We start from the raw sequence: 27,713 nt of genomic DNA on the forward strand, positions 1-27,713 counted from the left end.
GCAAGTCTGTCATATCGGCTACTTAAAATTATAACGGGAACATCATTATAATTGTGTTTGGGAATATTTCTTATCAAGCCGATAACGATAACATTAAAAAATGAACATTATCGGCAGATACCGATATGGTGGCCAAAACATTGTGCATCTCTACTGTTTATTTCTGTACTCGTCGACCACAATATTTATTTATTTTTTTTTTATTTTTTAATGCTTTTAATGGTGAGGCTTTTGTTTTTGTAATCAGGCTCTCAAAAATTATATAAAAATCTGGATTTAGATTTATCGGCCGATATATCGGTTATCGGCTTTCGAATATAAAGAATTATCGGTTATCGGCCAAAATTTCTGTATCGGTGCCAAATATTCATGCCAGTTTGAAAAAAATCCTAGTTAATATCACAATAACTGGCCATTGGCAACTCTTCGCTTTAGATATCGGTACTATCAAAGGCCACTGAAGAATATTGGCTGACCAGAATTCATGATTTTTGGTGGGAATTTCTTTTTTCTCTCCATCAAATTCCACTGGATTTGAAGGAGAATATTTCGCTGAGAGAGAGAGTTGGCCTTGTGTGTAGTGCTGCCGACTCGCTCCTGCTCCAGCGCTGCTGTTGAGTATTGCAGACATAATGAGAGCAGGAGAAAGCAGGTGCTGGTGGCGAGTCGGGCGAGTCAGCCTCTTTCCCTACAATCCCCATATTTCCCTGTTTACAGCCGAGCCTGACGGCGGCCCGTCCTCCCTGAGGAGAACACAGCTATTTCCAAACCTCTGCAAACATCAGGGGAAAGAGAACGACTCCTGAACCGGCAGAACGTCCCAGACAGGCTTTAGGAAATCTGATGGTAACAGACAATGATTTGACAAGCTTTCTTTCAAACATAATAATAAAAATAATAATTCATTACATTTATATAGCGCTTTTCTCGGCACTCATAAAATTACTCATTAAATAATGCGATATTCGATAACACAATGTTTGTGTTAGCACTTTATTATGTGATAAAGTGATTAATAAACTGAATTTATCTTTAAAATATATTTAAAATGATATAACCTACATACGTGTTTCACATTCTTTTTGTGACGAGAAAACATCCCTAAAGTTCTGCCAGTGAACATCAGTGTTTTACTGCATATAAGAAGTGTTATTTTAACATCAGTGTAAACCTCAATAATCAAATGTAAAAATAAAACACTGCTTAGTTTTCACTGTATGAATTAAATACTCATTTAAAGGTACAAAAGTGATTCAGCCGAGAGTGAGTGATTTTCTCTTCGTCTTTTGCTCATGACTCCAGTTATTGCAAGCTGTTGCGATACGCATATCACGATATATACATTTACGATATTTCGATCATTTCTATATATTGTGCAGCCCTAATCTGAAATAACAGACAATGACTTTACAAACGTTCTTTTACACATAATAATAATAATACGGGAAGTAAAAGTGCTATTTTTGAAAGAATGCACATTTTGCACAATTTATGCGTGGAATTCCCAAATGGCGAACCATATTTGCTAAAATGAACATACCACAAGTAGAGTACACGGGATGTTGACTTATGAATTTACACATGGTTTGTCTTAAAGCATATTAAAAACACCACATAGACACATAAACTACATTAAAAACTGGATTTTCATCACAGGGAGACTTTAATAAGGTTAGAGATTTAACCACCTAACCATAAGAAGACAGTGATGCTCGACTTACCAAACTAGTTTTAGTAAATACTAATACCTAATATCTGTGACCCTGGACCACAACACCAGTCACATGTCGCATGGGTATATCTGTGGCAATAGCAAACAATACATTGTATGGGTCAAAATTATTGATTTTTCTTTTATTCCAAAAATCATTGGGGTTTTTAGTAAAGATCATGCTCCATGAAGATATTTTGTAAATTTCCTACCGTAAATATATAAAACATGTATTTGTGTGAGTGAATGCAGCACAATCGCCAACATAAATGAACAACTTTAAAGGAGATTTTCCTCAATGTTTCGATTTTTTTGCACCCTCAGATTCCAGATTTACAATAGTCATATCTCAGCCAAATATTGTCCTATCATAACAAACCATACATCAATGGAAATCCTATTTATTCAGCTTTTCAGATGATTTATAAATCTCAATTGTAAAAATTTTACCCTTGTGACTGGTTTTGTGGTCCAGGGTCACATATTAGGAAATCTGAGTTTTCCGCAGCTAAATGATCTCGGCTGGTGCCAAACAGAGCCGTGCTTCTGCTCATCACCTAATGCATCCGCTGCTCTACCTGCCGAATACAGATTAGATGGTTTTATAAGTAGACTAAAATAACAGTGCTAATCCTTATCTCGCTACGCCAACACCAGCGTATGTTCCTGCCAGAGACGCAGGTGAGATCGTTGTCATTGATTAAACCCATAAATAATGTGGGCTGGAGTTTCTGATGCTGTCTTTGGTTTTGCACAGCACTGCCCACACTCATATACATCACACTCATATAACAGATTCATAAAACACAGTCATGAAATGTGCTCATCTCAGGAGTAGGAGGAATATGCCTGAGGATGTATCCGTTTTCAAGCCTTTATGTTTCGCCTTTCATGTCGCTTTCTTTTAGTCCTCCTGTGGTGTAAATCCAGTTTTTAATGTTATTTATGTGTCTATGTGGTGTTTTTAATCTGCTTTAACTCAAACCATGTGTAAATTCATAAGTCGACAGCATTGCTGAGTATTTCCTCCTTAAAACTGCAGTGAACCAAAGACAGTCTCAAAAACACGCTTTGAAATCGCTGGTGTTTCTGACGTCACAAACTACCTTGTAACCAATCAGATCAACGTGTGATCGTCAACCAGTGGATCTCTGAGCTGAGCGAGTGAGTGGAGGCGGGGCTCATTTGCATATTCATAGAACCGCGCATACTAAATGAGGCAAGGGTGTCGAGTTACATTCAAGATATTTTAAGGCATGAAGATTTTTTTCATGGAAGAAACGCTTAAATATGTCTTTTGGTGATCAAAGATGAGTTTTAAGGGATAAAAATTGTACTAAATGAGGAACGTTTTAACTTGTTTTTAACTGAGCGAGGTTCAGAGTATGTTTAGAGTTTTTTTACACAACCACACAATCAGGGTTTGTGATTAATCACAGTGTAACATCATCAGTGAAGAACCAATCACACGAAACGTGGAGAGCCGTGTAGCGCAAGTTACCAAAACCCAATCCACTTTCTTCAGGCCAAAAAAGAAGAAAAATCACAAAAACTTGGCATTAATCTATTTTAACTCTATAAAGATTTGCTGTATCATATTTAATTCACAAACTTCTAATGCCTCTAAATGATCAACATGATCAAATCTGTGTGTGTGTGCGCAAGTCGTCTGATTGATAGTTTAGACTTTTCTTAGCCCTTTATTATAATAATTATACAAACGTCCACCTTCAGCTTGTGCTTCACGTAAATGTGAAATTTTACAGATTTTTATAAAGTTTTAGAAAGTTACTGGACTGAAGAAATTCAAGTTTACTTGATTATCATCTTTTTTTTTTTTTTTTTTTTTTAAATCGTAAAATATGATCATCAGGCTTTTGTTTTGAGGAAGGTTTATTTATTCATCTCTAAATCATTGTATTGCATTGCATTATATGTTTTGATCATAAAAATAAGCATTTAAATATCATCTTACTAGACATTTTATTAGCAGATATAGAGTAATGACTAATATGTATATCATTGTATGTATCTGTTATAAAGATCTTATTGATTTACATTATAACTTTTTGTTCACATAAATATCAGCATCTGCACCAAAATGCATTTTTTTGCTCAGAATAAAATTGAGCTGCTTATAGTTTTTCTTCCTCGAATATGAGCTCCATATTCTCACTATATATTGAAAGCCTGATGTATCAAATATAATAATCAGCAAAAACACAGGTCAGGCTTTACAGGGTTAAACATCAGTTATCAAGGGAACGAAAAAAGGATCCTCAGGTTTACAGCAGCTGTGCGAAGGTTACAGTGTTTCCCTCATCAAAAATTAATTTTTTTCTGAAAGGTCAGTGAAAGGGCAAGGCAATCCCTGGATAACCAATTTTCACCAGGTGAAGCTTCACTCTTCACAAAATACAGTGCATAAAACCACCAAAACATGTCAGAAACCAAAGCACAAATTACTGTATTCAACCTGTTAAATCAAAACCATGAGCTGCCTTTATTTGATTAAATTTGCATATATTGACAATTAGCTGAGATGCTGCCAGTTCAATCAATGGTATTTGCTTCTGCTGAAGCCGTCAGCCTGCATTATTTCAACTTGGTTTTAAAATAATCATGTTTAACAGTGGAATTTGTGGTGGAAAAACTACATTACCCATAATGCTTTAAAGGAAATTCCACCAATCAGAGTCGAAACAAGCTAAACATGCCAAAAGACTGCAAAATACTTAAATGTTTTAATAAATAAGCATATTTTGCAATAAACTTGAAATATATTATTTAATCAACATTTTTTAAATTAGTAGTTTTTTATTTCTCCATCGATTAGGCTGTTCGCAATGCTTCATGGGATTGTAGTTCTTTGTATTTTTGTCCGATTAAAAAAATATATATTTGTTTGCTTCAAATCAGTTTTAGCTTTGTGGCTACTTGGTTTATAACGCTTTAACCAACGCTTTTTTTATATAATTTTTTTTTTTAGTAATGAATGGAAATCCCGTTATTTTGAACATTCGTTTCAATGAATCGTTTTAGGAATCGATTCAGTGATCATTTTCTTAATCAAAGCTTGAAGAGGATGGCTAAATTTACGGTATGTCACGCAAGTACCCTGTCAAGCTCATTTCAGGTTCTTAAAAACACAAACCCATGCTGCCAATAGCAAGCTTTGCATCATAAGTGTCCTATTCTAACGAGGAAAACGCATTTTACAACCACAACAAGGCGCACACATCAAAACAAAAAGCTACGCTCAGTCGATGAACGATTCACTCGAATTCCAGACAGATTCGGTCTGGCTTGCGATTCGGTTCGAATGATTCTTTTCAAATGAATCGAAACAGACATCATCATCAGTTTCATCACTATGAAATATCGCTTTGTTCTCCTGCACACATGGGAAGTGAAACTCTAAATGCCCTTATTGACGGATATATTGTGTTTTTATATTTTGTCAAAACGGTTTAGAAAATTGTATGATCACAAAATGCACAAACAGATGAAAAGACGCATCGTTTTCACTGCCGAAGCCTGACAAAGGAACATGATGTAGAACATGTTAAAAAGCCAGTTTCCTCACGTATGTGCGCAGCTGGCGATGCTGACAGGCTTGTGGTAAACCTCCAGACAGATTGGGCAGGAGAACTGGCTCTCTAGACTCTCTCCAGGTGCGGCTGATGAGGCTCCATTTTGCTGCTGATGTTGCCTGATCTGAGCAGCCGAAACAAAACTGCGGAACATCGCCATCACGAACCACTAATACTGCCGATGAGAAGAGGATTCCGTGTTTTTAACGAACGTATCGTGATTTATACGACATTAGATACCGCATCTGCAATCTCCCAACACTGTTAACCGAGGAGGACACGCCGTTGTTCCAAAGAAGTAAACATTACATGGTAGCTTTAACGGAACGGATTAGGCGAACAATACGATGGGAGGTGTAGTTCTTACAGCGATCATTTTCCCAGAGCGGCCGTTCAATAGAACTACATTTCCCAGACATCGCATTCATAACAATTCCATGGAGCATAGATAGATGGCGCAAAACTAATGTAGCCAATGTAACAAATAAGGTTGTCAACGTATATATTATAAAATAGTATTTTAAATGCATAAATATATATTTGAAGGAAAACGTTAAGACATTAATATAAATTATAAAAAAGAAATAACTCATCACAATGCTTCTTTTCTGTGTAAATAATAAAATATGGGGTTTATTTTAGCCCATTTTTGCACGTGTATGTGGTATGTAACGGTATTTACACAAAAAGTAAACATTACACATTAAGATAATAATAAAATAAAAACATCAATGTCAGACGATGCTAAAAGCAAACATATGGGCGTGGCCTCTGTACGTCATCAAAAGGGGTCAGGGAAATTCTCCACACAGTCACACGTGAAAATAAGCTTGCACCAAATATGTGTGATTTTGATGATTCTCTTGAATAAGTTTTGAGAGAATGTGTCGCCTCTAAACGGGCTGAAGAGCATCGTATTGTTGAACGAGTGACATCGGGTGTTTCCTGTCATTATTTAGTTTGTGAATTTGAAGCCGTCATGTGTCAAGTTGAAGAGGATTATAATGGTCTGGAGTGTAAACAGGAGAAGATACCTGTGCCGACGTGAGTTGAACTAAACCGCTGTGTGTGTGTGTGTGTGTGTGTGTGTGTGTGTGTGTGTGTCAGTGTAGAATTAAGATCCATGTTTTGGACAATATAATGATGATTGTACCATTATATTTTTGTTGTGGCGATATGAGCGGGTACATCGTGAATCCATCTTCCAAACCGTGTTATCTTCTGATCTCGAATCACTACTAACGCCTATAATAAGTTTATATTCGGACTATTTCAGACTGAGTGGGACATCAACCGCTGCGGAGGAGCACAGTAACTTACCTGCGTGACTCGCCATCTAACGTCTGTGTGTCTGTCTGTTATTCGCATATCTCTCGAACCGTTTGTCCGATGGATTTCAAACTCGACAGGTGTCTCGCTACGGGCACGAGTAAGTGCAGTGCCAAGTTTGACATTGTTTGGATGAGAAATGCAAAAGATATCGTTAAAAATACCAGTAAAAGAAGACCCAAGAAGGTTGTGGTTTAAAAATAAACACTCTGACTGTCAGCTACACTGTTTACTTCTGAATATTATATTTTATTATATGAGTATTTTTTGGAGTTCACTATGTAGCCTGCTCCCTGAATCGTTGCGCTTATTCATTAGTGGATGTTAACTGAATCTGTAAGTCACCTACGCTGTTTACTTCTGTATATTATATCTATGTATAAATTACGGAATTCTGTCTGTGTGTGTGTGTTATTCGCATATCTCTCGAACCGTTAGTCCAATGGATTTCAAAATTGACAGGTGTCTTGCTACGGGCATGAGTAAGTGCAGTGCCAAGTTTGACGTTGTTTGGATAAGAAATGCAAAAGATATTGTTAAATATATATCGGTAAAAGGAGCACACACTGGCTTTTGCCGCTCTAGCCGCTGGCCACTCCCCCTCTCACACTGACACTGAGTGAGCACAGCTGGTCACTCCCCCTCTCACTGGCCACTCCCCCTCACACACTGCACACTGAGTGAGCACAGCTGGCCACTCCTCCTCTCACACTGACACTGAGTGAGCACAGCTGGCCACTCCCCCTCTCACACTGACACTGAGTGAGCACAGCTGGCCACTCCCCCTCTCGCTGGCCACTCCCCCTCACACACTGCACACTGAGTGAGCACAGCTGGCCACTCCCCCTCTCACACTGACACTGAGTGAGCACAGCTGGCCACTCCCCCTCTTGCTGGCCACTCCCCCTCTCACACTGACACTGAGTGAGCACAGCTGGCCACTCCCCCTCTCACACTGACACTGAGTGAGCACAGCTGGCCACTCCCCCTCTCGCTGGCCACTCCGCCTCACACACTGCACACTGAGTGAGCACAGCTGGCCACTCCCCCTCTCACACTGACACTGAGTGAGCACAGCTGGCCACTCCCCCTCTTGCTGGCCACTCCCCCTCTCACACTGACACTGAGTGAGCACAGCTGGCCACTCCCCCTCACACACTGCACACTGAGTGAGCACAGCTGGCCACTCCCCCTCTCACACTGACACTGAGGGAGCACAGCTGGCCACTCCCCCTCTCGCTGGCCACTCCCCCTCACACACTGCACACTGAGTGAGCACAGCTGGCCACTCCCCCTCTCACACTGACACTGAGTGAGCACAGCTGGCCACTCCCCCTCTCGCTGGCCACTCCCCCTCACACACTGCACACTGAGTGAGCACAGCTGGCCACTCCCCCTCTCACACTGACACTGAGTGAGCACAGCTGGCCACTCCCCCTCTTGCTGGCCACTCCCCCTCTCACACTGCACACTGAGGCTACGTTTACACGTGGATGGCTATTTTCATAAACGGACATTTCACCCCTCTTCATTTTCAAAAATAACATTGTGCACACGAACCCGTGTATATGCTGTCAAGAGCATGCCAAACCTGTAGGTGGCAGTGTAAGGAGAAGCTCAAGCCCATGTTAGCCAATCAGAATCCCGAAAATAGTCACATTCGGTGACGTCGCTGCCTAAAACGTACTCTGTTACTAACGTAACCTCGGTTCTCTCAAGAGGAGGGAACGAGTACTGCGTAAGTATCTTACGCTATGGGGAAATCTCTTTTCCGCGAGATACTGAAGCCAAAAATTGTCCTTTAATTTTGAAATAATGTAAAACGTGTTGCGGCAACATGCAGGTATAGGCAAGATGTCTCGCGTGCCTATTGGCTGCCCTGCGGCAACTGCAGCAGCCTATCAAGAGAGGCCCCCGAAACTCACGTGGCGTGGGCCTAATAAATATGGCTTGATAGTAGAGGTCGACCGATTAATCGGTCGGCCAATTAATCGGCCGATTTTTTGCATTTTAAACATAATCGGCATAGGCCAATATCCAAGTGTATCAAGCCGATTATTAGGCAGGCGCATCTGTGGGCAGCCTAGTGTTGTTGTTGTTGTGGAACACACGTTCGACGCACGCTGCGCCTAGAGTCATTCTCCAGCAGAGTGAGCAGACCTCATCCAGTGCTTAAGGAAGGAGCTAAGTTCCTTGGAGAAAACTCCTTTATATTTAATTAAAAACGTTTGATATGTTACTGCCAACTTAGAGAAAAAACATGAATAGGCGACATGACGTTCGGCTACTTTGAAATTGATAGCGTAGTTGAGGTTGCATTAGCACAGCAGAAGGGTTGCTATCATGTCACAATAAGTAAGCAAGAATTTACAGACAGTGAATCTGAGACTTTTATTTGTTCTGTTTGTGTGTCTTATATTTGAGAGGGTTGTCACTCAATGCAGAGAAATAAGTAATAAAAAAAGAGACCAACTATAGGCTAGTGAAGGACTGGCTTTGCTTTGCTAGCGTCGTTGTCGCTAGGGTTGGGTAGCTACAGACAGACCCGGTGCTAATACGGCACTGGTGCCTTAACGACCGTTATTTACCGGACCGAATATCAGCGCGCATTTCTGTGCTACATTTCAGTGCTACTATTATGTCTGTGCTTCTCTTGGATGCTCTGAAAACGGACGTTAGAATAACAGAAACATCGCTTCGCTGCACTTGACACTAGTCAGCAGTAGGGATGGCTCGATACCATAATTTTGGTTTCGGTACGGTACCAGAACCTAATACCTCGGTATCGATACTAAATCGATACCACGGGTGACAAATAACCAGCCTCAAAATTTAAGTGAATTGAAACAATTTTATTAAAAAACACTGCTTGAAACTCTGCAGTACTGAATGTGCAAACAAAAAGTATCAAAATGTTAAAATAAATAAATAAACAAAAAACAGTCAGGGAACTTACAGTAGATTAAATTTTGATTTTGAAAAAAAAGAAAGAAAGAAACCTGAAATGATACAATTAAAATAGGTTAATATCTATAATAATTGATTAATATAGAATAATAATAGAATAATGAAATGAATAATTTTTAGCTGACATGCATTAACAGAGAATTATCAACATTTATAGCATTTATTCATCTTGGTTTGATTACTGTTTGGTTTGTGTTTGGGTTCATATTAGTTTAATGCATTGCATATAAAGTAATGTTAACATGCTAAACATGTATTAGTATATTTAAATAATAATTACTGATTGATCTAGATTAATAAATGCTATAATACGGTTAGGTCAGGTTACCTAATGAATGTTGACAAATGTAGCTTAAATGTAAAGTGTTACTCTAACATTCATATTAGTAATATCCATTTTATTACTATTACTCTAGATTCCTTAGATTCCTCTAGGGGTCGCACTCGCCACAGCAGCAGTGATATGCCATTCATTTTACTATCACTAATACTAAAATTAATATCACTAATCTCTTTATTCATTCAAATTCAATTAATATATGATTGTTTGAAAGTGCAAAAATGATGAGACCTAAACTTCATTGGTTCTAGCGTGTCATGCAAGCACATTTGAGCTTTCGTGTTTACCGTGTCATATTTAATTGATAAGCTTTTATGTATGTGCGCTATGAATAAAAGTCTAAATTAAAACAGTTGAATGATGGACTCACCTGTCGATCTCTGAACTCTTTGAACAAGTCAGGATGATCAAGTGACAAGTGCTCAACGTTAGCCAGATTTGATGTGTTGCCTCCCGTGGCTAATTTAAAGCAGTGTTTGTAGAGTGGTGCATTGAGGTCTGTTGCTTCACCTTTCTCATTACTTTTGCAGGCAAAGTAATGCTATATTTCACTCCTACTGCTCTGTTTATTTATTAATTTCGGGCGTGTAGAATGAGCTTCATCTGTTTGATCCATCGTGTTCCTCCGTTGTCACCGTTTTCCGGTTGTGCGTGACCCGCGTCAGTTTGGGTAGCGCACTGCCGCCTAGCGGTGAACTTCGAAACAGCAGCGCATTAAATACCGAATTGAGCAAAATTATGATATTGTACCGTTTGAAATATAATATATACCGGTATTTTTGCAGTACCGGTATACCGCGCATCCCTAGTCAGCAGTTAACTTTAGCATTCCGTTAGCTAGTAGCTGGATTAAACACGGTTAAAATGCTGGCCAAACAGTAGTGTAATGTGTGACTGTATTTCACTGTAGACTAGGGGTGGAACGGTACATGTATTCGTATGAACCGAAACGGTAACGTTACAGGCGTCACGGTTCGGTGTATAAATTTCCACGGAGAATACACGCTATAAAAATAAATAAAACTCGCGTGCAAAGTAATGCGGAACTACTGTTAGATACGCGGGTTCTTTAGGGACACCTAATCTGTAGCTCCGCTTTAGCTCCGGCTGCGATGTAAAGATTGCAATGCTGGAATATGTTGTTTGTGTGTGAGAGAGAGAGGCGCGGGCGCGATCGAGATTGAAAAGTCGCGTGTGTTTAAAGTCGCAAAGTGTTTACTTATATTTGTGTGCAAACGCGCGCGTGTCGTGTGTGTGTGAGGCGCGGGCGCGATCGAACAGTGGAAACATAAAAACATACTCCGTCATTTTGTTTATCAGGACATCATTCAAACTGCAAAGTGTTTAAGTTACTGTTAATTAAAATGTTAAGGAAAACAAATATATTAATCTGAAATGTAGCAAATTAATTTTCAATTCATTCAGGTACAATTACCAAACATATCTCAAGGTCTTTTTGTCTTTTGTACAAGTGCAGATTGGTCAAGTGTTCAATAAATGTTTTTGTTGAGAAATTTTGTCTATCTTAAGTAATTATAATAGAGGTTAAAACAAGCACATAATCGGCCAAATATCGGCCAAAATAAATCGGCAGCATTAATCGGCCATCGGCCGACCCGGATTTCAAAAGATCGGCATCGGCCTGAAAAAAAACCATATCGGTCGACCTCTATTTGATAGGCTGATACACTGGTTTTCATCGCCAAAGCAAACCAGAGCTTGTTGCATGCACGGCAAAGATACGCAGTACTCGTTCCCTCTTCTAGAGAGAACCGAGGTTACATTAGTAACCGAGTACGTTCTCTTACGAGAGGTCTCTCGTACTGCGTAATAGCTTACGCTATGGGGAACACAGTGTAAAACGCTGTGCGTGCTGAGATCCAACACCAAAGTCCCAAGGGCAGGTGCCCAGGGCTCATATAGTGCAAAAGCATAAGGGACTCACAGAGAGTACGGGAAGAGGGCTGATAGCGTCATCCCTAAATGAATAGCACCTGATAAGGGGCCATTTATATTGTTTCTAGAGCCCGACCGATATATCGGCAGGCCGATATTATCGGCCGATATTAGGCATTTTCAAAACTATCGGCATCGGCATTTATAACGGCCGATAAATGAATATTTCAAAAATAAAATAAAAACGGACGAAACGTTTCGGTTACTCACGTAACCTCTGTTCTCTCTAGAAGAGGGAACGAGTATTGCGTAGTTGCTTACGCTACGGGAAAGCCTTTCTTTCTCGAGATACTGAAGCCAAAAATTATCCTTAATTTTTATAATCTTGTCAACGCAGTGCGGCAGCCTGCAGACCTAGGGCAAGCTTACTAGCGTGCCCATTGGCTGCCCTGCGGCAACTGCAGCAGCCTACCGCTGAGCCCTTGGCGTGACGTCACGACCAATGAGCGCGCTTGGCGCGCTTAATGCGTCACAGCCCGCGAAAAGGGGTGTGGCTTAGCGTATATAAACAGGGCTCGGAGGCTGCTTCTCTGGTTTCTGTCGCATGAAGCGAAATGAGCTCGTGGTGCGAGCACGGCGGGCTACGCAATACTCGTTCCCTCTTCTAGAGAGAACAGAGGTTACGTGAGTAACCGAAACGTTCTCTTACGAGAGGTTCTCTCGTATTGCGTAGTTGCTTACGCTACGGGAACGCCCTTGTCAACGCCGTGCGCGCCCAGCATCCACTGAATGAGTCCCAGGGAGAGCCCGGGGAACGTGATAGCAGAGAGCCGGGCGGCCCGAAGAGGGCTAGCGCCGTACATAAGCACACACTAGGGGGTTAGGAGCGGCACGGCCGGTCCGAACTGACAATTCCCTGCATAGTGCAGCTCAACCAGTAGAGCTAAATCACACAACGTAGCCCGCGCACAGATAGTGGGCTGGCATACGCGAGACTTAGACTGATAACACTTTCGCCTGCAAGGCGGGAACATCCAGGTTGTAAAACCTAACAAATGTGGAGGGGGAGGCCCAGCCTGCCGCTGCACAAATGTCATGAATGGGAATCCCGCTGGACCACGCCCACGACGAGGCCATGCCTCTGGTGGAGTGAGCTTGAATGCCCAATGGGCACTGCAGGTCTTTAGACGCATAAGCAGCAGCAATAGCGTCCACTATCCATCTGGACAGGCTGTGTTTCGAGGCGGCGAGACCCTTGGTGCGCCCGCCAAACGAAACAAAGAGCTGTTCCACCACTCGTTTGACTGAAGACAGTGCTATCAGAAAAACGGTTTTGAGCGTGAGGTATTTCATATCCACAGTTTCCAAGGGTTCGAAGGGATGCGCTTTCAGGGCCTCCAAGACCAGTGAAAGATCCCACATAGGAACCGAGGGGGGTCGCGGGGGGTTCATCCTCCTGGCTCCTCTAAGGAAGCGGATGACGAACTCGTTCCTTCCTAATGCGTGGCCCAGCTCTGAACAGAGAGCGCTGAAATGGCCGTGACATAGACTTTGAGCGTGGAGGGGGACCTGCCCGCGTCCAGTAACTCTTGAAGGAAACACAGTACTCGCGATACCCCACATGTCTGTGGATCGAGCCCCTTAGCAGTGCACCATCTGTTAAACACTGACCATTTCGACATGTAGAGCCGCCTCGTAGAGGGGGCTCTAGATTGTATGATCGTGTTAATGACCCCGTCTGGCAGATCAGCGTGTAATCGTTGAGGCTCCACGCATGCAGAGACAGCGCTCTGGATGGGGATGCCATATCGAGCCGCGGGCTTGAGAGAAAAGGTCTCTCTTCACCGGTATCGGCCAGGGGGCTGAGTCTGCCAGCTGTATTAGATCCGGGAACCAAGCTTGGTTCTCCCAGTATGGGGCTAAGAGGAGCACTGTGTGGCGCGCTTCCCTGATTCTCTTGATGACCTGAGGCAGCAGAGAGACCGGGGGAAAAGCATACAGCGGGCCGCTGGGCCGGGTCTGGGCCAGCGCGTCCTCGTTCTTCGAGAAGAACTCTGGGCAATGAGCGTTGTCTTTTGACGCAAAAAGGTCGACTTTCGCTTTGCCGAAACGGCGCCACAGTGACTGGACTGTTTGGGGGTGTTGAGACCACTCCCCAGGGGGAACGCTGTCCCTGGACAGTCTGTCGGGGCCCTCGTTCAGGTGGCCAGGCACATGCGCGGCTCTCAGCGAGCGCAGAGAGTGCTGAGCCCACACGAGGAGGCGTTCCGCCAGGGTGCAGAGCGTCTGATCTGACACCGCCCTGGCGATTCACATAGGCCACTACCGATGTATTGTCCGTGCGGACTAGAACATGGTGACCGTGGAGGAATGGGAGGAAGTGTTTGAGAGCTTTCTCGACCGCGAGCATCTCTAGACAGTTTATGTGTAGGAGATTCTCCTGGTCTGACCAGCGGCCATAGACCGGTCTGCCTTCGAAGAGCGCTCCCCAATCTAGGTTGGAAGCGTCTGTCGAGACAACTTTCCGGTGTGAAATCACTCCCATAGTCACTCCTGTGTGATACCATTCGGCTGCCAGCCAGGGCTGCAGGGCTGAAAAGCAGCTCTGATTCACTCTGACTCGCAAGCCGCCGGCCGCCCAGGCTCGGTGGGGCACGCGCGCTTTCAGCCAGCGTTTAAGCGGGCGCATGCGCAGTAAGCCCAGCTGGAGCGCTGCTGCAGCTGAGGCAATATGCCCCAGGATACGCTGGAATGTCCTCAGCGGAACCCGGCTGCCTATTTGGAGGGATGCGGCGAGGAGGCGGATGCGGCGCGCGCGCTGCTCCGACAGTCTGGCCGTCATAGCCACCGAGTCCAGTTCTATTCCAAGAAGGAAATTGACTGACGGGGCGATAGCGAGCTCTTGGTCAGTGACCGAGAGACCCAGATCCTCCAGATGGCTGAGAAGCGCTGTTCCGTGAGACACAAGTTCCGTCTCTGACAGCGCTAGAATAAGCCAATCGTCCAGATAATTCAGTATTCGCATTCCCTGTTTTCTCAGGGGAGCGAGAGCCGTGTCCATGCATTTCGTAATGTACGGGGTGCCAAAGACAGGCCGAAGGGCAGGACTGTGTACTGATATACTCGACCGTTGAAGGCGAATCTCAAGAATGGCCTGTGACGGGGAGTTATCTGGATCTGAAAATATGCGTCTTTTAGATCGAGAGAGATAAACCAGTCTCCTAGGCAAATCTGCGCGAGGATTTTTCTGGTTGTGATCATTTTGAACGGCCGTCTCATGAGGGCTTTGTTCAGATGTCTCAGATCTAAAATAGGTCTTAACGCTCCGTCCTTCTTGGGTACGAGGAAGTAGCGGCTGTAAAGGCTCGACTCGCTTAGAGAAGGATGAACCTGTTCTATAGCCCTTTTGCGCAGTAGCTTCGCTATTTCGGCTTGAAGCAGGTGCGCAGCTTCTGAACTCACTTTCGTCTCCGTCTGTGCTAGAAAGCGCGGAGGGCGACGAGCGAATTGAAGCGAATAGCCGTGTTTTATAGTACTCAGCACCCATTCTGACGCGCCCTGAATAGCTTCCCATGCTTCCGCATGCATAGCTAGGGGTCGAATGGTCTCTGGGTTCAGATCGCCGCGCTGCGCGGGATTGGGGAACCTGTATCAGAGAGGATGGAGCGGCGTGCGCGCCGCTGGTGCTCGAACACGGGGGCTGGTAAACAGTATTGGCCGGCTGTACAGCGTTCGGTAGCTCGGTCCCAGAGGATGGAGCGCGATTTGCTGACAAACACCCCTGGCGCGAAAGCGGCGTGGGGATTGTAATGTCTAAAAGTGAGTGCGCGTGCACCTGAGCGGGCGCAGAGTTTACACTTATGACACGGCCAGAGTTTGGGAGCTTAGAGGGTGTGCGACCCGAGGTAACTGAATGACAGAGCGAGCAGCGGGTAGGTGTGAGCACAAAGTTGTGGGCACATTTACTACACTTAGTACTCGAGCGGCTTGTGTCCGCTTTATGAGAGAGCGCTCTATGCGCGTTACCATGGGGACCATGTTTGTGTGAAGCAGTGAGCACATGGGAGTGGGCACATTTTCTACACTTATAACACCCTCGGCTTGAGCCGCTGTTGCCCGGGGTAACCGAGTGGCAGAGCGAGTTACAGGTAGATGTGAGCACAGAGTTGTGGGCACATTTACTACACTTATTACTCGAGCGGCGTGTGACCGCTTTATGAGAGAGCGCTCTGAACGCGTTACCATGGGGACCGTGTTTGTGTGTAGCAGTGAGCACATGGGAGTGGGCACATTTTCTACACTTGTAACACCATCGGCGTTATAGAGCAAATGCTTTGATGGCTCATATGTTTAGACGCTCATAAATACTCAAGCACCATCCTGTGAGATGCGGGTTCGCTTTCTGTATGCCACAGGGGCACACATGAGCTTCCAGTTGGTGCGAGCATATGACCGAGCGTCGTGTTTCGGCGTTTGTTTGCAGGCGCGCGTGTATTAAAACAGGCCCGTTTACTGCAGCATTAGTATTTCCAGCCGCCTAACTTAGAGGGGACTGAGAAATATGTATCCCGTGAGATGCGGGTTTGCTTTCTGTATGTAAGAAAGCTGGCCGCGAGCTCGGAGAAGACAGCAGAAAAAAATTTTTTCTGCTGCCAGAGCCGGATTCGAACACGGGTCTCTGGTGCGGAAGCCTAATGTTCTGCCACTGAGCCACAGGGGCACACATGAGCTTCCGGTCAGTGCGAGCATATGACCGAGCGTCGTGTTTCGTTTCGGCGTTTGTTTGCAGGCGCGCGTGTATTAAAACAGGCCCGTTTACTGCAGTATTAGTATTTCCAGCCGCCTGAACTTAGAGGGGACTGAGAAATATGTATCCCGTGAGATGCGGGTTTGCTTTCTGTATGTAAGAAAGCTGGCCGCGAGCTCGAGAGAAGCAAGCAGAAAAAAGTTTTTCTGCTGCCGGATTCGAACACGGGTCTCTGGTGCGGAAGTCTAATGTTCTGCCACTGAGCCACAGGGGCACACATGAGCTTCCAGTCAGTGCGAGCATATGACCGAGCGTTTGTTTGCAGGCGCGCGTGTATTACAACAGGCTCGTTTACTGCAATAATAGTATTTCCAGCCGCCTGAACTTAGAGGGGACTGAGAAATATGCGAGGATTGGAGGAAGTCCGGCCTAAGCGGGACGAAAACACTCTCTCTTCCTCCTTTCGCCGGTGCTCGTGACGTCCGCTCTGATATCCCTTGAGAACGGCGCAGTTGCGCGGCTCGAACAAAGGGAGAGAGAGCGGGAAGATGTCATTATGTGCTGTGACATCGTTTGTTTGCAGGCGTGCGTGTATAACAGGCTCGTTTACTGCAATATAGATATTTCTAGTCGCCTGAGCTAGGAGGGGACTGAGAAATGTGTGAGAAACGGAGGTGGCCGGAGAGTGACGCGCGCGACCAAGACGCGGGGTAGCTTTCTTATAACGTAAAGGAAGCCAGCCCGTGACCGTCTACTTCTGACATCCCTTGTGAGCGGCGCCTTGCGCGGCTCGAACAGAGGGGGAGAGGGCGTGCGTCATCCGGGGGGGGTAGCTTCCTTGTAACGTAAAGGAAGCTATAGCCCGTGACCGTCCGTTCTGACATCCCTTGTGAGCGGCGCCGTTTGCGCGGCTTGACAGAGGGGAGTAACCTGCTGGTCTGCTTCATCCCCTGAGGCGACGGCAGTGCGGGCAGAGGCCGGCCGCTGCGCGTCGGTGAAGGGCGGGGGAGAAGGAGAGAGCGAGGCTCGCGGGAGGGGCTCCGGCGAGCGCTCAGCTATAACCACCGGCTCGGAAGGCCTTTGAGAGCGGCGTTTTTTTCTTACGCGGCCCGGAAGAGGCAGCCGGAGAAGGTGGAGGATCGTGAAACATGGCGAGTCGAGCCCGCAGGGTCGACATCGGCAAGTCCTCACACTGTTCGCAGCCGCCCGTGAAGGGCGCGGGCTGCGTGGTCGAAACCCAGGCAGAGAGCGCAGATCACGTGGCGGTCTCCGTCGCTGAGCGCGGCTCTGCACGAGCCACAGGATGAGCGAGGCATTTGCAACAACGCCTCGCGCTCTTTTAGATGCAAAGTGTGTCGCGGGGCGAACACACAAACACATACAACACAGAGCAGTAAAAGGATATATTCGCCGGATAGCGAAGCAGGCAGGGAAAGCTGAAGGCGGCGAAGGCGGCCGGCGTCCTCAGGCTGAGATCCTCGGCGTGCTGGTCGCTTGTTTCGACGGCGGCTTCCTCAGAGAGCAGCGATGCGTAGAGCTTCGCTGAAAAGACAGAAATCAGAGAAGCAGCCTCCGAGCCCTGTTTATATACGCTAAGCCACACCCCTTTTCGCGGGCTGTGACGCATTAAGCGCGCCAAGCGCGCTCATTGGTCGTGACGTCACGCCAAGGGCTCAGCGGTAGGCTGCTGCAGTTGCCGCAGGGCAGCCAATGGGCACGCTAGTAAGCTTGCCCTAGGTCTGCAGGCTGCCGCACTGCGTTGACAAGATTATAAAAATTAAGGATAATTTTTGGCTTCAGTATCTCGAGAAAGAAAGGCTTTCCCGTAGCGTAAGCAACTACGCAATACGAGAGAACCTCTCGTAAGAGAACACCCTTCAACCATGTTATGAGTGTTGGCGTTGTATAGTTTATCCACCAGAGGGCACTCTACACCGTCCCTGTTGGCAACACTCGTGTATAACGCGCCACACATTCTGCAACCTGCTGATCCAGCCCGAGCCGGGCAGAGAGAACCGCGAGTGAGATCAGCGGTGAAGTGTGTTCATGGTGAGTTGGTCACGACTCACGAGACATACATTGCTTGAATAACAATTAAAAGAACATCCCTATCAGTTCTCTTAACTCAAATAAGGATGACAAAATTCGTGACTCATGTCCAGTTTTGCTGCGGTTAAATAAGCCGAGAGTGAAGCGGAACAACGCGACGTAGGCTGTACATGTGAAGCTCACATGCACTAAAAGCCTTTCTAGTACCAGCGCCTGGATACTGGACTAAGTTATCTTTCGAGTATTATTGTGCTAATACTGTTAAATACACACACGATTTACATAAACAATGTCGGTTGTCTAAAGTGAAGGCAAAATTGAGAGAAAATCTGCTTGTCAAATGCGTGTACATTAGACGTGTCGTGCTCAGCTCTTAAAGAGACAGTAGCAATTGTAAACACATTGCCGCTTGTCCTTAAAGGGATAGTTCACCCAATAATAAAAATGATCTCATTATTTACAGGCACTCTAATGTTGTTCCAACTGTTTTAATTTCCTTCTAATATTTTTCTAATATTAATAGTTTGAAGAATGTGGGTAACCAAACAGTAGCTGGTCCCCATTGACTTCCAAAGGAGAAAAATATACTATGGAAGTCACTGGGGTACATCAACTGTTTGGTTACCCACATTCATCCAAATAACTTATTTTCAACAGAAGAAAAAAACAACTTGAGAGAGTAAATTATGACAATTTGAATTTGTCAATTTGAATGTGAAATTGTTGTTTTTGTTCAAAGGACTAAACGTTTAGTCTTAAAAAAAAAATCTTAAGTTTGTATTTTTATACATTTTATTTATCAGAACTTTAATATATTTTGATGTTCCTCTGTTCTGTTGTGACAATAAAAGAAACAAGTTTCTTTTTAAAATGCATTATCATATTATTTTAGTTAAAACTCATAAATAACTACAAATAACTAATGTTATGGAAATTTGTTAATGTTTTGTTTCTGAAAAAAAAAAAAAATATCGTCCGATATATCGGAATATCGGATTTTAAAACCAACAAATATTTGTACCGGTATCAGCCTTCAAAATCCTTTATCGGTCGGGCTCTAGTACCCATCAAAAGTTTGTACACACCAATTGTAAAGTGTGTCCAAACTTACTGTACTATAATACACATAAATAATATTGCTACTGTATTATAATATACACATAAATAATATCGGCCGATATATCGGTATCTGGCTTTTTTTTATCGGTATCGGCGCCCAAAAATCCATATCGGTCGGGCTCTAATTGTTTCACACTGCAAGGGTGAGAAATCAGCCCGGACAGATGAATATAATGAGTCTTATACACTGCCCGTTAGAGATATTTGATCGATCTGTGAGCGTTGCTCAAGCAGTTTCAGAATTCTGAGCCAATAGCGTCGGGGCAGATAGTTCTGATTAATTGGACCGAAAGTAGTTTAGCCTGCAAAGCGGGAACCTCTAGGTTATAAAACCTTATAAATGTAGACGGGGAGGCCCAGCCTGCCGCCATACAGATATCTTGCAAGGCAATCCCGCTATACCAAGCCCACGATGAGGCCATGCCTCTAGTGGAGTGCGCTTTGACACCTAGGCTAATGGGCACTGCAAGCCCTTAGAAGTGTAAGGGCCAATCTCATTTCTCTGTCTTTCCCCTTCCCCTTCCCCTTCCCCTTTGTTTGCGTCTTCCCCTTGCCCCTCAATACCGCGTGAAGGGGGGGTAGGGGGAAGAACGTTTCTCTAAGAAATGAGACACCACTCGATTACCGTTTGCGTCATCTTCCCTTTCCGCTAGCTGGCTGCTACGTCAACAGAGGCGATACGCATTGACATAAACAAACGAAGATGCCGTCGTCTCGGGTTGTGATATCGATTGCCTGGGGCCCGTTCTTCGTACGTCGCTAACTCACTTAGCTGGATTTGATTGTTGGCGATTTGGCTTGATCTTGGATTGTTTGGTTCTTCAACGCTCATCCTGGACTTGCTGTCATAGCAACATGTGCGCAAACTTAAACCTGCTCGGGAGCAGGCTTATTTCATGTTAACAGGATTAGATCCCGGCTTTATAAGCGGCAGGGCTCGCAAAATCGCCTGCCCGACGTCCCGGGGCTATTGTGTTTTCCAGTCGGGCTACCAAAATGCATAACCAGCCTGCCCGACGGGCTACCTGAAATAGTGTTCAGTTTTGTTATTTAATCAGATTCAGCGCGTTCTTCATCTTCAATCCGCAGCGGCGCAGAGCAGAGCCAGAGAGCGCACGTCAGAAAGGGGTGTGTGTGTGTGTGTGTGTGTGTGTTAATTTGAGTCTCATTGGTCTGTCAATGTCAGAATATTTGAGATGGCCAATCAAATCAAAGTAGGCGGGCTTTATGTTCACAAGAAGCTGCAGAGCGCGAATTTGAGCAGAGCGACTCGACGCTTCAGTTTACGGCCAAGTGCGAGATAAGATGTAAGTAGCTAAACTAAACATTTCATATTTGACAGCTTTTTTAGGTCATAAATGTAACACGAATGACAAAATTAATCAGACAAATGAATATACTTTTGTCGAATCTCGCCATTTTGAACTGAAACTTCAGCTTTAGGAGGGGAAGAGACAGGGCAAGATGAGGAGACTGAGAGAAAAAGAAAGAGTGATGGATAAGAAGTGAGAGCAGGTATTGACACAATCTACTGCCCACTGACATTGTTTTAAAGCTATTTCTTATCCTTTTTTGGCCTTCAAACGTCTTGAAATGGACATATCAGAGAAATAAAAAATGTGAACCCCCTAATAACCTTAAATGTAGGACCTATTTGATTATAAAGCCCTTTATTAGGAATAAGATCAATAATGAATGTGTACATACTGTGAATGAATTTAATAAACTTAGTTAGGCTACCTAGCTTTCCTAGTAGCTTTCAGTAAATTAATGCGTCTGAGAAAATGATTCATAAATCAACCTATCAGTTGACCCTAAGTTTACTTCACTGACAGACAAAAATGAAAATATATCAGTATATACCTAATATATACCTATATCAGTCAAAGCTCAGCTTTAGGAGGGGAAGAGACAGAGCAAGAGAAAAACAAAGAGAATAGGAGTGTGATGCTGATGAGGAGAGAAAAATAATCAGCTGCCCTCTTACATGGATTTAAAGCTATTGTTATCCAATTTTTTTGGCCCTCAAAACATCTTAAAATGCACATATGTAGATCAGAGAAATCAACATTTTCTCGGGGGTGCCCCTGAACCCCCCTCACTAGCCTACCTCACATTCGGGACCTCCGTGATGATAAAACCCTGCCATCTGCATGTTAATGAAACTTAATAGTGAGCATTAGACCCTAAACTAAAGTGTTACTTTTTTATTTTATCATACCCTCATTGGGGGCTGAGCCACAGACACAGACTGATTCATGTTCCATACTGGCCACACACCTTTCAGTTCAGTTAGAACCAGATGCATATTTGTTGATATTTTGTGTTTTGAAAAAGTTTTTGATTCATTGTTTTGACTCCTAACCAATATTCTAGATTAATAAAATTGACTTTTTATCTGGGCTAGTCAAATTCATTTCGGGCTACCAAAATCTGAAGAGTGCCTGCCCGAAGGGCTACCAGCGATTTTGAAATTTTGCGAGCCCTGAAGCGGAGCTGATACGGGAAGTCCAGCGTAGCGCGATAGTGCACTTTCTGAGATATATATTTTTTCTCGTGATTCGTGAGATTGTCGTTTTTGTCGCTTTTAGGTTTAAAAAAGTTTTAGGTTTTTTTTGTGGCATTTCCAAGTCACTTAAGACCCAATGTTGTAAAGCAGTTTTTTTTATTATTATTCTTTTTTTTAGGCTATCATAATTTTTATGAAGATCATACAATCTTGACCATGCCGATTACAGATATGTCACTCAGGCTTCACTAACGTGATTGGTATAGACTATAGGCTAGACCATAGACTGCCATCAAGCCCTCAATTAAGGGGATTATGTGAACAGAAAGGGGGTTCACAATGTAAATGTGCAGCCCAGTTACTATTGTGATTCTTAATATTCCAGATTAGTAATATTATATCAAATTAAAAAAAGGCAGTTGACTAAAATCTTCCATATCACATATGTGCAAGCAAAATGGCCAGGATCTGTGCATGACTTAAGAATCTTCAGAGATTCACATTTATGCACATTATTTTAAAGTGGTAAGGAAAGTTCCACAATTAAATATCAAGCTCACTGTATTGCATACACTTATGCTGATCCTAACAGAACTGCATTTTTTCATAGGTGATTATGACATGTTCCTGCAGACAGGTGTTTTATGACCCCATTCCCTGACCCAAACCAGTTACAATGCAGCTCTAGCCAGGACAAGGGCACACAATGAAATGAACTTTGGATAACTAAAGGGAAGATTTCAGTGTCTGAAAAGTCTGAGGGTTGCACACCTGACAGGGCCTGTGACATTGTTGCATGTGCCATATTAAAAAAACACTTTTCATTAAATGTTTAATAAAAGACAAATATGCTTAGTTCCTTGAGTTTTATTTCAATTGTTCTTTGTAAAGAAAAGCCAGTGGTCAAGTGCCTGCAACAAGAGATATTAGACACTTGCCTCATGCAACAAATAAAAAGGAAAAGTTGTCTATACACTGCCCACCTGTAGGCCTATGTCTCCTCTGTCTGTGCAAACTCTTCTGTAGGCCTTTCTGTAGATGTGAAATCCTGCAACTTATATTGCAGACATACATCATACAAGTATAAATTAAGTAAAGTTATTTATGCACTTGCAGGTAGGCTAGTTCCTCCATATGACAGTTATCTGAGAGGGTTTATTCACTGTCCAGTGCAATGGAAACAAATGGACATTACAAAGTCTTATACTTTCTTTCCTTTGGAAAGTTAGAAAATGTCCACTTACTGCACATATTTCAGCCACCACTTTCTTGGGAACAGATACAAGTGTTGGTGTATTATGTAAAAGTGCACAAGAGAGGAAAACACAATGAACTACACTCTGGAAAAATGTGATCAATAACTCATGGCAAAATATTTTTACATTTACATAAGTTTATCAGTTTTCACTTTCACAAGTCAAAGCAATTCATCATTACTCAAGATTTAACAGTTGAAATGACTATACAGCCTTTATTTAATGCAGCAAAAATTATTTTACAGTGTACCGGTAGGCTACTAAGATCTTTTCTATTTTTTTCTCAGCCTTTTTCTTGGTTGCTTTTATAAACAGAACACCATTTATTTAACAGTGCCTTTTATAAAAGAGACTATAATATAACTAAAAATTACCATTATGTAGAATATTTTTGTACTTCACTTGTATTTGTTCCCATGTTCTAGTGTAGTGACTGACATTACAATGAACAAAGTAATTATGCAATTATTAAAATACAAAAATATAGGTGATATTAAGTAATAAAAACATCTATGGCCACTTCTAACGGATTTAAATTGTCTGCTACTTTTTGCCAGCCCTCTCTCCTGGCTTTTGCAGACTTTGAGGTGTTCCCTGGCATTTTGATTAAACATTAAAATTCCGAATAAACTTCGACTATCTTGCTCTGCGGAGGAGAAAAACTGAGCGCGCTCTTTGCCCACGCTGAGCAGCCAATAGCAGCGTTGCTGATCAATGTTTCTACTATCGATACATATCCCCTTTTAACCAGCGCATGAACGCGCAATTATCTCAGATAACTCAATCCAGCGATACTAATCATATCCGGCAAGTGTGTTCGAAGAACCGAGTTAGCCAGATCATGATTCGCACGATGATATCATCTTGGATGTATCATTTGATCTCGGATGTAATAAGCAACGTACGAAGAACGGGCCCCTGGTCTCTCTTTATCTTTGCACGCTTGTGTGCCATCAGTCAAAGACATTGTTTCATTGTATTTAACGGCGGCGCCAGCGACACCATAGCTAAGCAAAACATTAGCAAACGGCAAATAGCGCATAGCTGCTAGCTAGCGCCGCGGTTAACTAGCGATTTAAAAAAAAAACATTACAATTAAAACCGCTTGAACATTTTATTAAAAGTATCATAAAACACGAGTGTCATTAAACTGCTGAAAATACTTACATTTGTGCGACTCACTTCTGGGAAATTCCTACCCCTCTCTTTCAAGTGTGGTCCTCCGCAAACTTCGTTTCAAGGGCTATGTAGCCCTACGCCTTGGCCCGAGCCCTTAATCAAAATGAGAATTGGGACACCACTTCCCCTCACATGATTGCGCAAAACCGAGGGGTAAGAGTAAGGGGTAAGACAGAGAAATGAGACGCAGCCTAAGCCAGCGCTATAGCATCAACTATCCACCTGTATAGGGTCTGTTTCGATGCAGCTAGTCCCTTAGAACGTCCGCTGAACAAAACGAAGAGCTGCTCCGTCTGTCTGAAGATGGTTGAGCGCGACACATAAGCTCTTAATGCCCTGACTGGGCAAAGGAAGCTCGCGTCCTTCTCCTCATTACAGACCGGCAGAGCCGACAGAGAAATCACCTGAGCCCTGAACGGTGTGTTGAGGGACTTAGGAACATATCCGTGCTTCGGTTTGAGTATGACCTTCGAGTCATTTGGCCCAAATTCCATGCACGTTGCGCTTACTGAGAGCGCTTGCAAGTCCCCTACGCGCTTCACAGAAGCGAGAGCCAGAAGAAACGCTGTCTTGAAAGACAAGTGTTTGATGTCTATTGACTGTATTGGCTCGAATGGGGGCCCCTTCATGGCTTCCAGAACCGTAGAAAGGTCCCAAACGGGAACTGAGGGAGGTCTGGGAGGATTTAACCTCTTAGCTCCTCTAAGGAAGCGGATGACCAGATCGTTTCTCCCCAGTGACTGGCCAAGCGTTGGTTTAGCGAACGCCGCTATAGCCGCCACATAAACTTTGAGCGTGGAGGGGTTCTACCCTTGTCCAGTAGCTCTTGTTGGAAGGAGAGAACCTCTGTCACTCCACAGTCTGTGGGTGATATACCACGAGCTGCGCATTAGCTAGAAAACACAGACCATTTCAAGGAGTAGAGCCGTCTAGTAGACGGAGCCCTAGTCTGCGTGATCGTGTTCAACACTCCCACTGGGAGGTTAGCGGGTACCCATTGATGGCCCACACATGTAGGGACCACAGCTCTGGGCGAGGATGCCAGATCGAGCCCTTGGCCTGAGAGAGGAGGTCTCTCCTCACTGGTATCGGCCATGGGGCAGTGCTCGCTAGCTGCATCAGAACTGGGAACCAAGCCTGGTTCTTCCAGAACGGAGCCACTAGTAGCACTGAGCATCCGTTTTCCCTGATTCGCTCTAGTACCTGAGGCAGGAGCGCAACTGGGGGAAAAGCATAGAGCGGGCAGCGGGGCCAGACGTGGGCCAGCGCATCCCTGCTCTTGGAGAAAAACTCCGGACAGTGAGCGTTTTCTTGAGGCGCAAACAGGTCTATCTTTGCTCTGACGAAAGTCTTCCACAGCAGTTGGACTGTCTGTGGGTGTAGAGACCATTCTCCTGCCGGAACATTGTTCCTGGACAGTCTGTCTGGTCCCAAGTTCAGATGGCCTGGCACATGCGCTGCTCTCAGCGAGCACAGATTGTGCTGAGCCCAAACCAGGAGGCGTTCCGTCAGCCTGTATGGTTTCGGGATCTGATACCTCCCTGGTGATTTATACAGGACACCACCGACATGTTGTCCGAACGGACCAAGACGTGGTGTCCTTTTATTCAGGGACAAAAGCGCCTCAGCGCGTTGTCGACTGCCATCATTTCCAGGCAGTTTATATGTAGGAGCTTTTCCCGTTCTGACCACTGGCCGAAGAACGGTCTGCCCTCGAGCAGCGCTCCCCATCCCGAGGTGGATGCGTCCATAGACACCACCATCACACTCGAGGAAGTCCCCAGGCTTACACCTGACCGGTACCAGTCGGTCGCTCTCCAAGATTTCAGGGATGATCTTGAGGCGAAAAAGACCAGAGGTCCGAGCTCACCGTGGTACTCGCTGGGGCACTGATGATGCTGAGGCCATGAGACCCAGAATTTTCTGAAACCTTCTGAGCGGGACTATAGAGCCGCGGCGGAATGATTTCATCATGCGCTGGATGTCCAGCCTGCGCTGTGGCGATAGCTGTGCTGTCATAGACAGCGAGTCCAGTTCCAAGCCCAGAAAAGAAATTCTCTGACTGGGAGACAGCGAACTCTTCGCCCAATTGACTTTGAGACCTAGATTCTCCAGATGCTCGAGTAAAATGGTCCTGTGTTCTATGAGCTCTGATTGTGATCGAGCTAGAATCAGCCAATCGTCCAGGTAGTTCAAAACTCGCATGCCCCGGAGTTTCAGGGGTGCGAGCGCTGTGTCCATGCACATCGTGAATGTACGGGGTGCTAGGGACAAGCCGAACGGCAGGACTGTGTATTGATAAGCCTGGCCCTCGAAGGCGAATCTCAAGAAACGCCTGTGATGTGACGCTATTTGTATTTGGAAATGCGCGTCCTTCAGATCTATTGACATAAACCAGTCCCCCTGGCGAATTTGCGTGAGGTTTTTCCTGGTTGTGAGCATTCTGAACCGCCGTTTTGAAAGCACTCGGGAGGAATGTGGTGTAGTCTCTACCAGCCGTTTGTTGTAGTCCTTAAAAAGTGATTTCTGTAAAAGCAAATATCTCCCTTTGCTTTGAACTTTGAGCGTTGTAACTTTGCAGATGTTGTTTATGCTCAAACAGCAACATTACACACTAACTAAAGTTAGAAAAGTGAAATCATAATCAACCACCCCTTTAAGTTCAGTTCCCAGTTCTTTGATTTGCTTCACTGTTTTCTGTCTTATTGTTTGTGTTCTTGGCCTCTGTAAAGCTCTTTGGTCAACACCAGCTGTTTTTAAACGTGCTATGCAAATAATATTGTATTGTAATGTATTGTATATTTTTCAGGCTTAACAGGAAGTGTGTGAAATGTAAGGAGGGAAGTGCCGTGCTCATCATTCGTGTCAGTGATGCGTTTTGCCGGTCAGTGATCCGTTAATCTTCTCCGTGTTTTAATCCCACTTCATGATGTGATGCGGTCTCGTCACACACACTCTTTCTGTCGCTGACTAGGTCCTGCTTCAAGGAGTACTTCATACACAAGTTTCGGGCCATGC

General features: G+C 44.4%; 2 protein-coding genes across 7 annotated transcripts in view; one reads left to right on the plus strand and one right to left on the minus strand.

The window, feature by feature from the left end:
* rnf166 (ring finger protein 166) overlaps positions 1-5,678 on the minus strand; it is a 29,822-nt gene extending 24,144 nt beyond the window's left edge. Inside the window, exon 1 of one of the 3 annotated variants that reach the window (XM_081358811.1) lies at positions 5,298-5,593. In XM_081358811.1, coding sequence (XP_081214937.1) covers positions 5,298-5,464 — 167 coding nt within the window. In that variant the 5' untranslated portion in view covers positions 5,465-5,593. Of the gene's footprint in view, positions 1-5,297 lie in introns of all 3 variants that reach the window. The other 2 variants (XM_081358812.1, XM_081358810.1) reach the window with 2 other exon arrangements.
* A 118-nt stretch (positions 5,679-5,796) lies between these two features.
* ctu2 (cytosolic thiouridylase subunit 2 homolog (S. pombe)) overlaps positions 5,797-27,713 on the plus strand; it is a 42,055-nt gene continuing 20,138 nt past the window's right edge. For 3 of the 4 annotated variants that reach the window (XR_014029637.1, XM_081358807.1, XM_081358808.1), the window contains exons 1-3: positions 6,091-6,348; positions 27,505-27,579; positions 27,670-27,713. The exon at positions 27,670-27,713 is cut by the window's right edge and continues 35 nt beyond it. Coding sequence is in view for 3 of the 4 variants with exons in the window: in XM_081358807.1 (XP_081214933.1) it covers positions 6,284-6,348; positions 27,505-27,579; positions 27,670-27,713 (184 nt within the window). In the remaining variant the exon portion in view is untranslated. Of the gene's footprint in view, positions 6,349-27,504; positions 27,580-27,669 lie in introns of all 4 variants that reach the window. The other variant, XM_081358806.1, reaches the window with a different exon arrangement.

This window comes from Scardinius erythrophthalmus, assembly GCF_964197995.2.
Source record: "Scardinius erythrophthalmus genome assembly, chromosome: 2".
Lineage (NCBI taxonomy): Eukaryota > Metazoa > Chordata > Actinopteri > Cypriniformes > Leuciscidae > Scardinius > Scardinius erythrophthalmus.